The sequence below is a fragment of the Macrosteles quadrilineatus genome, unplaced genomic scaffold (assembly GCF_028750875.1).
Source record: "Macrosteles quadrilineatus isolate MER2022 unplaced genomic scaffold, UCM_ALF_1.0 Scaffold_9__3_contigs__length_116548681, whole genome shotgun sequence".
NCBI lineage: Eukaryota > Metazoa > Arthropoda > Insecta > Hemiptera > Cicadellidae > Macrosteles > Macrosteles quadrilineatus.
In genome coordinates, this window is record NW_026542602.1 from 64,461,090 (window position 1) to 64,478,264 (window position 17,175).

Consider the following 17,175-nt stretch of genomic DNA (forward strand, 5'->3'; position numbering starts at 1 on the left):
TTTTGTTTTTGAAATAGTAATCCAGAGAGCAAAGTAAATTAGTTAATTGTTTCGTGAAAGTGTTGCCAACTTAAAGGTTGATGACAGACAACGTAGAAAGTCTCTTGGAGTAATGCCATTTTGTTTTCACGTTAGATAAATACTTACTTTCACAGCATCTTGGAGGAGCTTAACTCAGTATGTAAACTAAGTCTAATTTGGTATGGATCTGAGGATTTGATCTTACATTGAGTGATAGTTTTTTTTTTTCATTAGACTCAGATATTTCAATTTTTAATTTGAAATTAGTCTTAAATATGGGTAGAAACTTTCTAAAGGAAACTTTCCATACACCTAATGTTAAAAGTACCTTATCTGTTTTATTTGTTTGTTATTTTTTCAATTTATTACCTTTTTAAATTAGGTGTAATTATTTGTTTGTATTACTGTATTCTGTTTTGTTTATTTCAGCTTAACTTACCCAAGTTGTATTAATACTTATGAAGTCAAAGGGGGTGAAGCCCGTGGGTAACAGCTAGTTTTACTAACTATACATGGTATTTATATTTAACCAATTACAGCTCAAGCTAAATGACAAACAGTAAGTTTTCTCATCAAATCGCAGATTTACTTTAGCGTTAAGGGATTTTAAAGTTTTAGTTTACTTGCTACAGTAGTTAGTCGTATAATTAAGGAGTGGGCTTCAAAACGAACCGAAACGTTTGCAGAAAATCTAATGAAAGTTTCAAAGTACTTATTTAAATCCACAAAGCTATAAAAGTCGCTAATCAATTTTCAAAAAGCTTTAAAATATTTATAACCAATTTAGTTGACATTTTAAATTTGCAATTCCGATGGAACTTTATATACAGGGTGTCCCATAATACTCCCTTTGGTTATTTTTTGATCGGCTGCATATATTCAAACGAGCTTCAATACATGTTACTAGGGTAATCTAAAGTACTTTTTTGGTGGTATTTTGAAATTCCCCATTTGGAAGAGGGCCCAAATGCTGCTTAGGTTAGCTTACAATTTTGAATGTCAACCCCTATCAAGTAGCACATAATTTTAAAGTGCTTTAAACAAGGAATTACATGCCTCAAATCCGACTTTGCTACAATGAATTTTCAAATTTTATGGCAATAAATGTTAGACGTTAATTTAACTGGAACTTACATTCCATCACTTTTATTTTTTCATGGCTGTAAAATGTTAAATAACCTTCAGTACACGTGACCAGGGTAATTTCACACACTTTTTAACATGATTTTGAATTTCATCTCCAACCCCCAAACAGGGGTTGCTGGTGGGGTTTTGATTTATTTAAATATCTAAACCTATTTGGGGGTGGGGATGAAATTAAAAACATATTATTTACACAATGCTTCCTTGATTCATCAAAAACTATTTTTCAAGACCACTTTACCACAGTATCTTTTACAAGGGTTGGTTTTCGTCAATAGAATCTCCTCGAGGCACTTCCTTTTGAAACTCGTGGAATGTTTAATATTGTTGTTAAATTGATATAAACCCTGGTCACGTTCTCCAAATACTTTTTCCCAGGACGTCGATAGCATCTATCTTGGCTATCGATTCTTTTACTTGTCTTTGGTTTTTAAATGTTGATTTATGTATCAAGATGTGGTTAATGAGTGAGTCAACAAAATTGCGTTTCCTACACATGTGTAAAATGTGAACAGGTTTTTTATACGAAGTATTGAATAGTATTTCATCCTCAAAACTTTTGATTCAGACGTTAAATTTTCCTTGAGTTGAACTTAAACCCTTTTTCACACATTTGGAATTGTCTGGTATCTTCAAATATAATAAACTATATTACAGTTTGTCAGAAAAAATACATCACCTCAAATATCAAACCAAGATTCATTTGAAAGATTTAGTTGGGTACATGTCAAAACGTAAAACAATAAGAACTTTTAACCACACTCAGAGTCATACAGAATTTTCCTGTATGCAGTGGAAAGTTTGAAAAGTGTGGTGATGAGAAAGTAAGCAAAACGTATAAAAAACAGTTTTAGCACTTTTCCAAACGTAATTTCCAACACTAATGCCCAAAGTGAAGTTCAATAGCTTATCATTGATGTATGAAGAGGATAATAATTCATTCAAAGCAAAAATATTAACGTTTATTTCTAAATAAATACCTTTTACAAATTATAACATTACATTAAAAAGGATGTTCAAGAGGACGTTCAAGGTAAAGAAACTCACGTTGAGGGGAATATGTAATGCATTTGGTCTTTTACCAGCACATTTATGAAATTAAACATGTATAAAGTAAACTATTGATATTAAAATACAAACATTCATAAAGTTTGCTTAAGAGTAACTGTTTTACCAGATGTTTAAACTTCAGAATTCCGAGAAAAGAGAGCGTTTGATAAAAGCAACGAATATCTACGTAGTAAAAACTATACTTATAAACCCATTTACTAACTCTAATTCTTTGGAATGTACACTATGACTAAATTAACAAAACATGCCGAAGTTACCCGCAGTTCCTTAATCTCGTCTGAAAGACTTGCACTCGCGAGTCATGTACAGGGGAACATTCAGAGAATGCAGACGGACTGATACTTATGTCTAACTATTGTGGGGGTGGGGTTGAGGGTGGTTAGTTGTGTGCCGGCTCAGCGGGGGCGGCGGGGGCAGCGTTTCTCTTCACAAAACTGCCGAACCCTGACCTGTCGATTTCGTCAAAATTCCGCTTCACGAAGCTTCCAAAACCGGATCGATCTATTTCGTCAAAGTTCTTCTTGATGAAGCTGTTGAAGCTGCTCCTGTCTATCTCGTCCATGTTCCGCTTCTGGTTGCCGATTCCGATGCCGCTGTGAACAAAGTGGAAATGAAAATGTGAAATGAGAACAATAAACACATGTAATTTCAGCATTCATAGCTCCGGGTTGTGAAATCAATAATTAATTAAAACATACCTTGTAAATTTGTCATCAGCACTAGTTGACGACAATGTTAAGGGGTTTGGGAAAATCGTTATATTTTCTTGTTATTTTACCAACTTTGTATGTGTTAACACTAGATAAATTGATTTACAAACTTATTGCTTGTCATCTGGTATACTAACTAGTTTAACACACACTGGAAAATCAAGCCTCGTATAAGGGATTAGAATCGATATCAACGCACTCAACTGCTTCCAGATACGAAAAACAGAACGAAAAACAAGCTTTAAACTTTGGAATTAGATTCCGAATATTCTTTAACTCTCCAGTATGTTATGCCTGATCATAAACATCATGATAATTTTCTTTCGTGAGTACAGCATATCGTATGCAGCAGATTGTGTAATTCTGAGTATGACTGAAATTGGAGATATTGAAGATACCGGAACTCTAATTTTAACATAAGAAAAAAAATAGCACAGTCATTTGTCTGAAGTTGTATATAAAGTCGAGCATAATGAGCTTTACTTCTTAATTAAAAGCTTTTTTTTTAACGGAAACCTACTTTACTGAGTGCCGGATATAATAAGATTAAATATCAAAGGTTCTGAACTTGTAAGTGTAGAATTGTTTACGATATTGTTTAAATGATTACCCAATATACTTAAATACAAGATTATAAACTGCATTAGATTGATTTCAATCCAATTGACAGAATAGTTAGAACTGTAGAAATTAATATACTTATTAAACAACCATAATATGACGTTGACAGGCGAATTATAAGATAAGATTACTTTCCTGGGTTTAACTGGATGAGGGAAGACGGATGTGGCTCATATTAGATTTTATATTTACGTTACAAACATACACACCCGGTCTCTGACAAATGGGCGTTAGGATGAAATTAATCGTATTAATGAAACTGTTATCATTATATTACGTGTCTAGTAAAATTACTAATTAAGACATTTTGGGGTTCATTTTAACGATTAAGATTTATTTTTATAGGTTCGTTGGCTTTTCATGAGAGAAACCTTTAGAACTCTGACTGATCTGGTTGCCGAAGAGATATTTTATTTACAGTACATGCATGAATGGATGATGGAGACCAAATCATGGAACGATGGCCATGGAATTAAAGGAGTAGTTTTAGTAATTTTAAGCATCGAGGAAAAAGTTTACGCTATAACCGGGGCTATAGCGCTATAACAGCTAGATCAACAGTGTTACTTACATTCCTATTTATATGTAATATCTTTGTAACTAATCTGTATCTAAATTCTCTTCAAATCTATAATATATATTTATTATACTGGGTGACAAAAAAGTCTGGAAACTGCTTGATATCTTTTTAACTAAATTCGTTAGAAAATTCAAACCTTTCACATCAACTTATATGTATGAAAACTACTTTTTGCAAGTATTACCATTTTTTTACCTTCACCAGGGGACGGCCCACGAGGAGTAGGTACATAATCTTTAATGTAAGCATAGGTTGATATGCACATCATTTTAAAGGTCTGGTCAAGTGGAGTTTATTGCCGGAAACCGCGTCAAAAAAGGTTTATTCGTTACAAAATGGCGGCATTTCAAAGTTCTTGCGGAATATACCTGCACAGGCCTTAGTAATGGTAAATACTCATAGTCAAAATTAGCCGGGAAATCTGAAACCCGTTTAAATTTGTTTTGAAGATTGAATAAACTTAGTCTATGGGCTAGTTGACTTTAAAATACAATTTCAGCTCTCAAGATAATGTTTAATACGAGTATTTACCAATATTAAGGCCTGTAAAGGTATATTCCACAAGAACTTTAAAATGCCGCCATTTTGTAACGAATGAACCTTTTGAGATGCGGTTTCCGGCAATGAACTCCACTTGACCAGACCTTTAAAATGGTGTGCATATCAACCTATGCTTACATTAAAGATTTTGTACCTACTCCTTACGGGTCGGCCCCTAGTGGAGGTAAAAACATGAAAATGCTTGGAAAAAGTCGTTTTTATACATGTAAGTTGATGTTAAAAGTTTGACTTTTCTAACGGATTTAGTTAAAAAGATATTAAGCCGTTTCCAGACTGTTTTGTCACCCTGTATATATTTCCATGGAATGGCAATTTAGTACCGTTTTTAAGGACACAACACTGGATAAGAAACTCTGCCTTATAATTTTAATGGTTGCTATTCGAAGAGCTAATTAATAATTTTCTGGTGTTAGTAAAGTAGGCTCTCTTACAAGCATGTAACTTATATTGAGTTGCTATTGAATTACCTGATGAAACCCTGTTTTAGAGCCAAGAACCACTCTTGCTCTACTGATACCATAGACAAAAAGAATTAAATGTAGACAGACAGCAGTGCTGTAGTTAGCATGCATTCTGGCGTCCACCGCTAGGAGCACCGTGCCAGAACTTATGCTAATCGCAGCACTGCTGTCGGTCTACATTTATTTATATTTGTCTATGCTGATACTCTGTGAATGACTTGAATGACAAATCCGATAGTTTCGCCATACCTCAGACTATCGCAGCAGCCGCTCCTCTTGTTCCCCAGCACAGGCTCCAAGTAAGCTTGAGGTCTCTGGTCGCGACTGAGGTAAGCCGCTCGACTTCGGAGCATATCCAAGTCCCTGAGTAGATTTCCACCTCCTGAAACAAATTAAGATCATGATTGGTTCCAAAAGGTTGTAATTAGGATTTATATGTATAGAAATATAATTGAAGTGGTCAGGGTATCTTTGAGACTGTAAAAGTGATTCAGGCAAACATCTTGTCGTTTGGGCTTGACTTTTTCTCAAAGCTCCGGAAGGTATTGGCCTTTGGAGTTGATGAAAATTCCTTCTGAATACGGGATTCCAAAGTTGGAGCTTTTGAAATAGTGTTTAGCCTTAGTTGAAAAAAACTTTGTTCGTATTTTCACAATTTACATATCTTGCTTGGGCTTCATTTTATTATTTCATTTAAATTTATTATGCCCAATTTTCACCTAAAATGTGCTTAAAATTCTGTGTCCCACTCCATTTAGAAAAACAAGTTAAACCCCTAGAGTAGTATTTTTTTTATCTAGTCAGAAATTAGTAGGACCAATATTTGTCTAAATGTTATCAAATCGTAAAAAAATAAAATGTTTTTGCTATTCTGAGGAAAGAATATCAGTGTAAAAACTGTAACGTTTTACCAACTATATAGTAACAATTGTGTATGGCTACTTTAATAAAGCTGGAAATTGTATAAACGAATTTGATTTCATACAAAATACTTTTACTTAAATCCAACACAAACAAAAATAATGAATTATATTACTAAGTGTTAACAGTATACTTGTTTTACTTACCCTTATCAAGGCCATGCAGGGTGCAGTAGTTACCATGCTGTCATGCTTTCGTGTGTTTCATGCACTAATGTGAGTTATACATTAAACATGCAACTAGTGACAACATGCGCAGTATAATTGAAGGTATTTTTGTGTAATGTATTTAGTCAAATTACATTGTATTTCAAATAATATTTACTATAAAACTTATATATTTTCTTGTTTACACGATACACTTTTTATGGTAAACATTATAATCTCATTAATAAGCTGTTTTAAATGTAACATTTAGTTTAAAACAATTATGTCACTATCATAAGTAAAGAGATACTCGTTTAAAATAAACAGTCAGTGTATCAAAACTTGAAATCTCATAGTTATTCTAGTTGTTTGTTTTAAGATGTACTTAAATAAAAATTAAAAAGTATGTGACCATTTTCACTGTAAATTTGTATTAGAACTCCAAACTGAATTTATATAAAATTATTGTTAGGACTATATTTCTTCTTCCGCACCTTTTAATTAAATGTTTTGACTAATCAATGATTATTTTGAAGAAATAAACAAACGGAATCTTGGATTAATATACAATAGTTTATTCATAAAATAAAATTTTGCATCGTCATTGCACATGCTACATAGCAGGTAGCATGAGTAATAATGTACTCAGAGTCAACATAATTAGTGTTTTATTTAGTTTATAATGATTTCCAAGTATGTACAACTGAGGTTAGACACTCATGTTTAACTTATCTCTCGTAGCCTGTGAGCGAGTAGGGTTTGTAAAGTTTGTTCAGGTCAATAATCCCTCTAAAAGGAGCTTCTGTCTGATCTTCATCCGGCGTTGTTTGTTGTGGTCCCTCATTTAATACTCCCATATCATCGTTTACATCAAGTTTGGTTTTCTCTTCTAGCCACCAGGGAAAAGGTGCCTGCATCTTATTGCTCTTTAAATCGTTGAACGAATATGTTTTTTGCATTTTTGTTCCTTGATTTTGTAACATTTCCCTAGGCAAGTAGCTTAAAAACCATCTAGCACTCGGACATATACACCTAGCAGGTAATCTTTTATCGTATAATTTCTTGTATGCAGAGTAAGATGACGGAAAACTGTTCCATTTTATGTTCTGTTTCTCCACATTATTATCTAAGCTTTGTTTAAAGTACGAATTGTACTTATTTCCAACTTCAGTTTGACCTCTTTTTGTATTCAAAAGATGACCACCTCCTATGGAGTCTAAATCCTTCTTGTAGTTTAGAAGATGACCTCCACCAATGGAATCCAAATCCTTTTTATAGTTTAGAAGATGGCCACCACCAATAGAATCCAAATCCTTCTTGATGTTTAGAAGATGTCCTCCACCAATAGAATCTAAATCTTTCTTTGAAATCAGGAGATGGCCTCCTCCTATAGAATCTAAGTTCTTCTTATGTACACAAAGGGCATCACTCTTAGTAGAATAAAAGTCATTGCCGTAACTTAGGACATCATCCCCATCGATATAATCCAAATCCTTCTTATAATTTAGAAGATGACCTCCACCAATGGAATCCAAATCCTTTTTATAGTTTAGAAGATGACCTCCACCTATAGAATCTAAATCCTTCTTATAGTTTAGAAGATGACCACCACCAATAGAATCCAAATCCTTCTTGTTGTTTAGAAGATGCCCTCCACCAATGGAATCCAAATCCTTTTTATAGTTTAGAAGATGGCCCCCACCAATTGAATCCAAATCCTTTTTATAGTTTAGAAGATGGCCTCCACCTATAGAATCTAAATCCTTCTTAAAGTTTAGAAGATGACCCCCACCAATGGAATCCAAATATTTTTTATAGTTTAGAAGATTACCCCCACCAATTGAATCCAAATCCTTTTTATAGTTTAGAAGATGACCACCACCAATTGAATCTAAATCCTTCTTTAAGTTTAGAGGATGACCACCACCGATAGAATCCAAATCCTTTTTATATTTTAAAAGATGCCCTCCACCAATACAGTCCAAATCTTTTGTGTAAACTAATAAATGGCCTCCTCCGATTGAATCTAAGTCCTTCTCATCTCTTAGACTATTATCAAAATCGTTGTTGGTTCCATAACTGGGATTTATTTGCTTCATAGAATTCAAGTACTGTTTATAATTCAAAACGTCACCTTTATTCCCAAATGGCTGTAACAAATTTATCATTTTATTACTCTCCCCTTCGACTTCGTTTGACTTTTTTGTATTCAATAGATGTCCTCCTCCAATACCATCCAAATGTCTAGAGAAAGTTGGATTTTGCAATCTGTCAATTTTTGGAAACGAATTTGTGACATATTTTTGTAAGAAATCCTCACTGCAACGTTTGTTTAGTATACAGTTTAAAACCACAGTAGCTGAGTCCGGATTTTGAAGAAGATTTTTGATTCCCTTTTTGTTTGTAAAGGAGTTTTCGGTACGCGTTGGGTATTCTCGGACAACACCAAATGTTTTAGGACTTGCACGACCTAGCATGTATGCATCCACATCAGACGGAACCAAACCTTGCTCCAATTCAAAATCCCGAACCAAATGTCCACCACCAATCCCGTCCAAATGTGAACTCGAGCCAAGATCAAATTTCAAGTATGGACCTGTCTGCTGGTTCTCGTTGTCTTGAGTCTTACTCAAGAAGCCAAAGAGTGGCCTCACTTCATCTCTCGCATCTGAAAACAAATGCCTTTTATGCGTTTTTTAGTACTTAATTGTATATGTAGGTTAAAAGAAAAGAACATCATAAAGTAAGAAAATAAAAACATAGGCTACTGAAAATCTTAAAACCAGTTATTTAAAATGATGTTTTTATTGATAGTGGGTTTATTTTCTTTATAGAACGATGCTGTATTGATCTTTACCTACGACCGTTTTTTTTTTAAAGTAGCCATTTCAGTTCAGTTCTTATAATTGAAAGGTTTCACTTAACAGCTGTTTACTTTCATATCAGCATAGTATCATTTCATATCAGCATAGTTTTTCTCATATCAACACAGGTAACGGACCAATGAGGTTCAAGTATTGAGAGAAAAGAATTAACATTGTAATGCTTCGAACGTCAACTAATCAGCTGATCAGCTGATCAGTTGACAATTTTAATTGTTGATCTTACTTGTTCCTGTTGATACTCGCGTATTCTTAACCTAAGTTGATGGAAGTTAAAGGAAGGTAGACTAAACTGTTTTAAATTTAGTGAAAGTGAAGTTGACGAGATGGAAATGAGAGCACAAACTGCTTATAATATTCTATGATATTCGATGCTGAGATCTAACTGTAAATTAACTCTTTCACTATAATCATTCAGTTGTCCACAAAAAAAATTAAATGCAATATTTCCCTAATTGTACCTGATACAGTATTTATGGTAAGAATGCTGCTAGCAGAACCTATTCCCTGAAAAAGGTAACTTATTATTTAACGAAGTTTTACAAACACGTGATTACATGAAATCAGCTGATTATACAATAAGTCGTTGCATCACTTTCAGTGGCACTGACAATAAACGAAAACATAAACTCTCTAAGAAGTTATGAGTAGTGATTGTTAGTAACTAAAAACCAGATTGTTAGTAATTAAAAAACTGTCGTAGGTAAAGTAGTGTACGCAACTCGCGTTAATAGTCTTTACGACACTCGTAGAAGTTTTTGAGGCACTCGCCAAGGCTCGTGCCTTAAATTTTCTACTCGTGTCGTAAAGACCAACTTAACGCAATCGTTGCGTAAACTACTATTACCATTACATATTGCCATTTTGTTTAGTGATAAATGATAATGGATGGCTTGATAGACAATTTTACTTTTGGTTATGACATTTAAATAGTCTAAAAATTACAATTCCATCAAGATAATACGGACCAACTCATGAAATATGACTATTTATAGCAAATAAATAGGAATTATTCCAAATACTCGCTTCCATAATCGTTAGGAAAAAAATAGATTCAATAAAAAGATCTATTTCATTTAAATGTAACACTAATGTGTCAATAAAATTAAGAAAACAAATTTATTCGGTAGCAAATACAATCTACAAACTAACATTTCACAGTTGTGATGTGCTTAAGGGATTAAAAAGTGCGTGTTTTAAAAATATAATACATGCACATACACAAACAGATAACATATAATTTATCTAAATTAAAAAGAAATGAACCAATAATAATTGACTGTGCTCACCAATCCCATCCAGGTTGCGAACGTCTTTTCCATAGGAATCCTGGATCTCATGAAGTCTGTTGTAGTAAGCATCGTCATCCTGAACAAACCATACAATGAAATTAGTAAAATGCATTGTTGTTTTCAACTGATGGCAAGTTCCTAATTTTTATCACGGTTATGCTGAGCATCTATACAGGCTTATTGTGATTAATTATTGTATGTTCCATTCCCTGTCCATACCAGATTCTTGATCAACTTAGAGATTTTCTTTGATTATGATTCCTGACTTTCCCTTTGGTGTGTTCCTGATATGCCATGAACTGTTGTGCGCAAATTAAACAAGTTTAAGCATTCCAAAATTATGTGGAAGGTTGTGGCTTTTTCCTCAATTAGTTTCCTGCTTACGAGGGCTTTAAATTGAAATTCCTATCGTGTTTAGGAGCAAGAAGAAAATCCAGTGGCTGCTTATTATAGTCTAATGATTTCCGTAGAGGACCTTCTGCTCCACCACTGCACTAGTAGCCCAAGTAGCCTCCTCTGCACATTTTATGTTAACCCGTTAAATGATACTTTTAACAGCTACCTAGCAAATCAAAGCTAATCACAGGAATAGGTGGGTTTCACATAGGATTCCACCCAGGGTGGAATTAGCTTTTTGATAGCCTACTCTGAAAATGAGACAACCCTTAATTGGTTTAATCTAAACCAAATGACGATTTCCATGGCGGGGTGAATACTAAGCAAATGTATGTATTCGTGGAAGATTATGATAATTTTACCTCCTTACAGATAAACAGTTTCAGAAAACTCGACTGCTACAATTAGTTCGATCTCACATTCAATTTGTAAACACGATGTATCTGTTACATAAATTTACATTGTCAATTACCATACTGAGCAAACACTAGGAACGTTCTTGAACCAAATTGTGTTATCCTTGTTTCAGTTATAACGAGAACATTTCTCTGTGTTCTCAGTTAATGTTTTGCGAACGTTGAATGTTGATTTATTAATATAACGAATATTTCAGATTTATTCGAATATTTTCCCATATAACTCCAAAATAATTATTTTGTATGTTAAAAATATGATGGCAAACCCATACCTTGAAATAAAAGATACCAATGATGTATTACACCTATGTACTAGGAGAATTTGTATATATATATATTGTCAAAATTCAAACCAAAGGGTTACACATTAATTAAAATTTACCGATTCGGATTTTTCATAGTATTTTAGTTGTTGGAAAAATGTTTAATAACCCCAATGGTTTGATTGGGTTTTTGTTTTGTGAACCCATTTAAACGGGTTAAATCAAAATCAAATAGTTTTGCAAAATCTAAGGTACAGTAGATGTATGGGTATAACTATTCGGATGAATGGCATTTTTGCTTTTTGCCATGAAAAGTAACTGAGTTTGATTTAACATATAGCCAATTTTCTGAAAAGACACAATTTTGCTTAGGTAACTAACTACAACAATTTGGAAAAATTTCATCATGTTTTGTGATACAAATCAAACATAGCTTTGGTGTAAAGTGGTATTAATCAGGAGCATTCTAGTTATAAGCGGGAAAGTCAGTCAAGTAGAAGTTATTTAACTCAAGAAGATTTCTCAGAGAGTATCAAAGTAAGCTTAGAAATTTTAATATAAATAACTTTTACTACTTGACAGAACCGCGGGTCCCACAAGTTCAACTTTCTTAAGTAGTATAATTAAAATTTGGTAGGAAACTTTAATGGAATTTTTTTTCTTAATATCATTAATTAGTTTCACAGTTCGTTGTTAAGAATTTGAAAATATCACTATGATTGTCTTATTCACAGTAATGACAATCATTTTTACTCACATTTAAAATAAGCGTTTTAGATTTACACTTGCAAGTATATAGTCAACATGTTTTAGTTTACTTGGTTTCCTCAGAAAATCAACCGAGGTATAATTGTCACTTAAGCTATACAGAAAAATATGAAGAAAAATAAAGTTTTTTTAACGTAAAATGCAAAATAAACCTATACTCTATTGGATACCGACTCAATTTCTTGAAAGAAAATTATTTCCTACTAGAAAATTAAGAAACTTAATGGTGATAGTAATTTTAAAATTTAAAATTAAAATTGAATCAACTGGAAAAAAAGCAATTAAACGTAAAATCTCTTAAAATACAAAATCTTAATGTAATTTATTAAAGAATATTTAGGCCTTCAAAGCATTCATCTGCGTTGAGGTTTCAGTACAGTTTAGTTCCTCTGATTTTTAGCACAGGAAAATTACTTCCAATTTACATAACCAACTTCCAGTTGAAGACACGTTAAAACATTAATAATTGTATAGAATTATCTTATCTTAGTAATATTATAAATCTGAAAGTTTGTGAGTTTGTGTGTATGTTTGTGTGTGTGTTTGTGTGTGTGTTTGTGTGTGTGTTGCTCAATCACGCATAAACTACTGGACGGATTGGGCTGAAATTTGGCATGATGATAGCTCACATTCCCGATTAACATTAAAGCATATTCTTATCTCTAAAACCCTTTCGGGCTCCGCCCCAGTGGCTCTATAGTTCCCCATTTTAATCTTATGATTTTTCATATTTAAAAGGAATTAATGAATCTTAACAGCTGTTTCAATTAAACAAGTTGGTTCTGTTCTATGATGTTCAATAGCATAAAAGTTAAAAGGATTACCAACAGGGTGCAGCACTATTAATTTTTTTAAATATATGACAACAGCTAATTTCCAACCAAAAGGTGAGTGAGCGTAGCGAACGAACTTCAACCTGGAGGCGAGTTAGCGTAGCGAACGAGCAAACCTGAAGGCAAGTGAGCGCAGCGAACGAGCTCCAACCTAAAGGTGAGTGAGCGTAGCGAACGAACTTCAACCAGGACGTGAATGAGCCATGCGAATACTTATGAAGTTAAACGGGGCGAAGCCCGCGGGTACAGCTAGTTAAACATATACTGCATTACATTATACTTTTATAAACCCTGCTTTCTTTTGAGGTGCAATGTGATTGGAGATTTTAAAGCTGGCCTTTGTCCTATTGGCGCAAGTTTAGGATCTCCTAATAACCAATGATAATTTATTATTCCTAAATTGAATTGTTATATTTAGTTCTTTATGGAGAAATCATTTAATCAATGAATTACAATGTTATTCTGACATGCTTAAATAAACTAAAACTAAAATAAGGTTTATGCTTAAATAAACCTGTCTAAGATTTGCGAGCTAGTATCCAACGAAATAGGGGAACGAGCTGGTCTAGTGATGGAGCTCGGGACTTCAGAGCCAGAGGTCCTAGGTTCAAATCCACCAATCACCATTGAATTTTTTCTATGTGATAATGCGCAACCCTCTATGACTAGCCTGAAGTAACGTGTAAAACAGTTTCTGGCTAGAACCTAGCGTCCAAGGATGTGAAGGTGGGACATACAAAAAAAGTATCCAACAAAACAAGAAGACAATTTTAAAGACAAAGTTAACACCCAAATAAGACCGGTAATAGTAGTTTACGCAACGATTGCGTTAAGTGAGTCTTTACGACACGAGTAGAAAATTTAAGGCACGAGCCTTGGCGAGTGCCTTAAAAACTTCTACGAGTGTCGTAAAGACTATTAACGCGAGTTGCGTACACTACTTTACCTACGACCGTTTTTTAATTACTATCAATCTGGATTTAATTACTAACAATAACTACTGATAACTTTTTAGAGAGGTTATGTATTCGTGTATTGTCATTGCCACTGAAAGTGATGCAACGACTTGTTGTATAATCAGCTGATTTCCTGTAATTACGTGTTTGTTAAACTTCGTTAAATATTACATTGCTAGCAGCATTCTTATCATAAATAATATTGTATCAGGTACAATTCGGTAAATATTTCATTTATTTTTGGACTTCCACCAACTTAATTAAGAATACGCGAGTATCAACATGAACAAGTCGGATCAACAATTAAATTGGTCAACTGATCAGCTGATCAGCTGATTAGTTGACGTTCGAAGCATTACAATTTTAATTCTTTTCTCTCAATACTTGAACCTCATTGGTCCGTTACCTGTGTGGATATGAGAAAACTATGCGGATATGAAATGAAACTATGCGGATATGAAAGTAAACAGCTGTAAAGTGAAACTTTTCAATTCTAAGAACTGGACTGAAATGGCTACTTTAAAAAACGGTCGTAGGTAAAATATATTTCAACCCCAAAAGCTTTTAAAACCTAAGTATTGTAAAATCCAATTCCCAAATAATCGAATTCTTTTGAATATTCAAATAGTAAAACCATATTCAACGATAACAATTAATTATGATGGAATTATTCCGTCCCACAGGTGTGCATCATAAGGTGTTGAATTGATAAACTGTTCATCTTGAAACACAATAGGCCTATATAGCGACAGCACCTCGCTGAGTCTTTGTGTTCCATCTGGGATTTAGTACATAATATAATAACAGTTTTGAACTGCTTTTGAATCGAATTGTCCTTTAGCGAAATGCAATATTGTAAATCGATGAGCAATATCTTCTATGCCCATTCTTTCTACATGTAAATTTGAGGTTTAGGTCCCTTCAGGTTCTCAAACATCAAAAATTGGCCAAAAGTGACAGCTGTATCCAGATATATAAGTTATGAACGCCAGAGTTCTATAAGTATGAGATACGAGTATTTTCGTGCTTCCACCTGATGCCTCCTTAACTTATCAAAACAAACATGATTGGAAATGTCAGGTACTTCTAGAGGAATAAGGGTAGACCAAAGTTTTGCTGTAATACTATGATCAACGTAAAGTCATGTACATTATTTTAATGTATATTACGACAATTTTCAACTATTTATAACTACTTCCCTAGTTAACGCCTTCATTTTACATTAAACATTTCTATAAAGAGAAAATACAGTGAAGAAAGTAACAGTTGGAAAATTAAGAAAATTATTCTAAGGTTTAAAATGTTTTGAAGTCCCTAACATTATTGTTCCACTGGTGAAGTTTTATAAAAACGTCTTCTCAATACAAACGATTAAAATAATTTTAGCTAATCCATAAACATGAAATATTTGTTAGTAGGGATTTTCATATAGATGAAACATCGATATAAATTTTCCTACAAATATTCCTAAAATTACTAGATAAATTCAACAAGTAGGAGACAAGAAATCAAAATTACATGGTAAATTAAAAATCTCCAAGTGAACTACTTCAGCTTAATTGAAAGTCACCACAGACATTCCGCGAAGAGGCTTTAGACAAATTACGTTAACAGTTAGGCTTTCACCTGTTAATGAATTACACTTTGGTATCCCGAATTGAGGTGAAGTAACCACACGAGTGTGTATTTCTCATTTGTTAACATATTGATATACTTAATTTAGTATATTGAAGCGTTATCATGCGTCTAATGGTTACGGCGAAAATTCCAAACAATCGTAAATTTAAAATTCTCATGTTATTCTTATGGAGAATAAGTAAACGTTTGTAATTTCCTTGTTTATGAACATATTTTGATCAATTTTGGAAAATGTATTTATTTCATAAAAAAGTAACATTTCACCCTCAAAGTAAAAAAATCCATTCAGGCAAATGGAAATTCGCTTAGTCTGTAGGTTTGCTGCGTCGGGGGTATTCTTTCTTTTCTAGATAAGTGGGCTCTAAGCTTAAGGTGAGATCCGTACCATCAGGTTCTGCAAATTTCACTGACAGAAAATAAAGCAATTTTTAATTGGTGATATTTTGAAATGGACCTACATTATTTGTGGTCCCAGGACATTAGGTATCGGGATTGTTTTTCGCATTAATTCAGGGTAGAACCCAGGTGTTGCGGCATTATCACTTGGATAAAATCTATTGGTGATTTGGTGGGATTCGAACCCGGGAACTCAGGAACCGAAATCAGATACTAGATTAGTCTCAACGGAATGTGCTATCACAAACACTAGTGCATTTCACCAACAAGGTGTGTATGTTTCTTCATTTCACCGTGCAACTTGATAGTTTGTTAACTAGGTCAGATTAGTTGAAAACAAAGCAAGTTTTCGCATGAAACAAAGCCAATCTCAATTGATTTTCCGTTTTGCAGGTGCTTTTATACGTTCAGTCAATGTCAAGGCGAGGGAAAAACTTTTCTCCCATACAGACGTAAAAACTGTTAATAACAAAACCAACCGAGATCTATTAATTTAATTTGTGAGTTAACAAATCTATAAATAATAAGTAAATATCAAAATTTTAACCCACAGTAACAGTACATTATAAATATTATAAGATATATTTTCTATTGTAAAACATTATAACTACTCCCAATTATCTCTCAATTTCAATTATTATTCAAAGGGACGTCACTAAACAAATTAAAATACTAAAAACAAAACTCTAGAACCTAAAACCATTGACTATTGGATACTGAAGCTAAATAGTCAAAGCTAAAACTTAAAAATACTAGAAATCAAAACACTAACAAAATACTTTTACAGGAAATGTTAGTTAAAACTCTCTTTTGATGAACGTGATCGTTACAATCCTAAACTGCGTTCTTTTGCTTGATACTGAAGTCAAAAAGTTGAAAACAATTTTTGTTTGAGAGATATCTTTCGTTGTTGTTTGTGAAAACTTTCCAGAACTTTCTCTCTCTCCACAGGTCGTATAATTCAAGTTACTCCAACCATTGTAAGTCGCATTACTTTCGCTTTGGATCTTCGGATTTCTATTTCAACAATTGTTTTGTTTTCGATAAATTGTACGTTATCTTAAAAAGTAGAACTATTACCCAACTAAAAGCTCTTTTAC

The 17,175-nt window shown here is 33.3% G+C and overlaps 1 protein-coding gene across 2 annotated transcripts in view; it reads right to left on the reverse strand.

The window, feature by feature from the left end:
* Window positions 1-2,104: 2,104 nt before the first annotated feature.
* LOC129004321 (orcokinin peptides type A-like) overlaps window positions 2,105-17,175 on the reverse strand; it is a 70,782-nt gene continuing 55,711 nt past the window's right edge. Inside the window, exons 2-5 of one of the 2 annotated variants that reach the window (XM_054432859.1) lie at window positions 10,407-10,485; window positions 8,832-8,903; window positions 5,418-5,550; window positions 2,105-2,828 (exon numbers count right to left, since the gene is read on the reverse strand). In XM_054432859.1, coding sequence (XP_054288834.1) covers window positions 2,615-2,828; window positions 5,418-5,550; window positions 8,832-8,903; window positions 10,407-10,485 — 498 coding nt within the window. In that variant the 3' untranslated portion in view covers window positions 2,105-2,614. The remainder of the gene's footprint in view (window positions 2,829-5,417; window positions 5,551-8,831; window positions 8,904-10,406; window positions 10,486-17,175) is intronic. The other variant, XM_054432860.1, reaches the window with a different exon arrangement.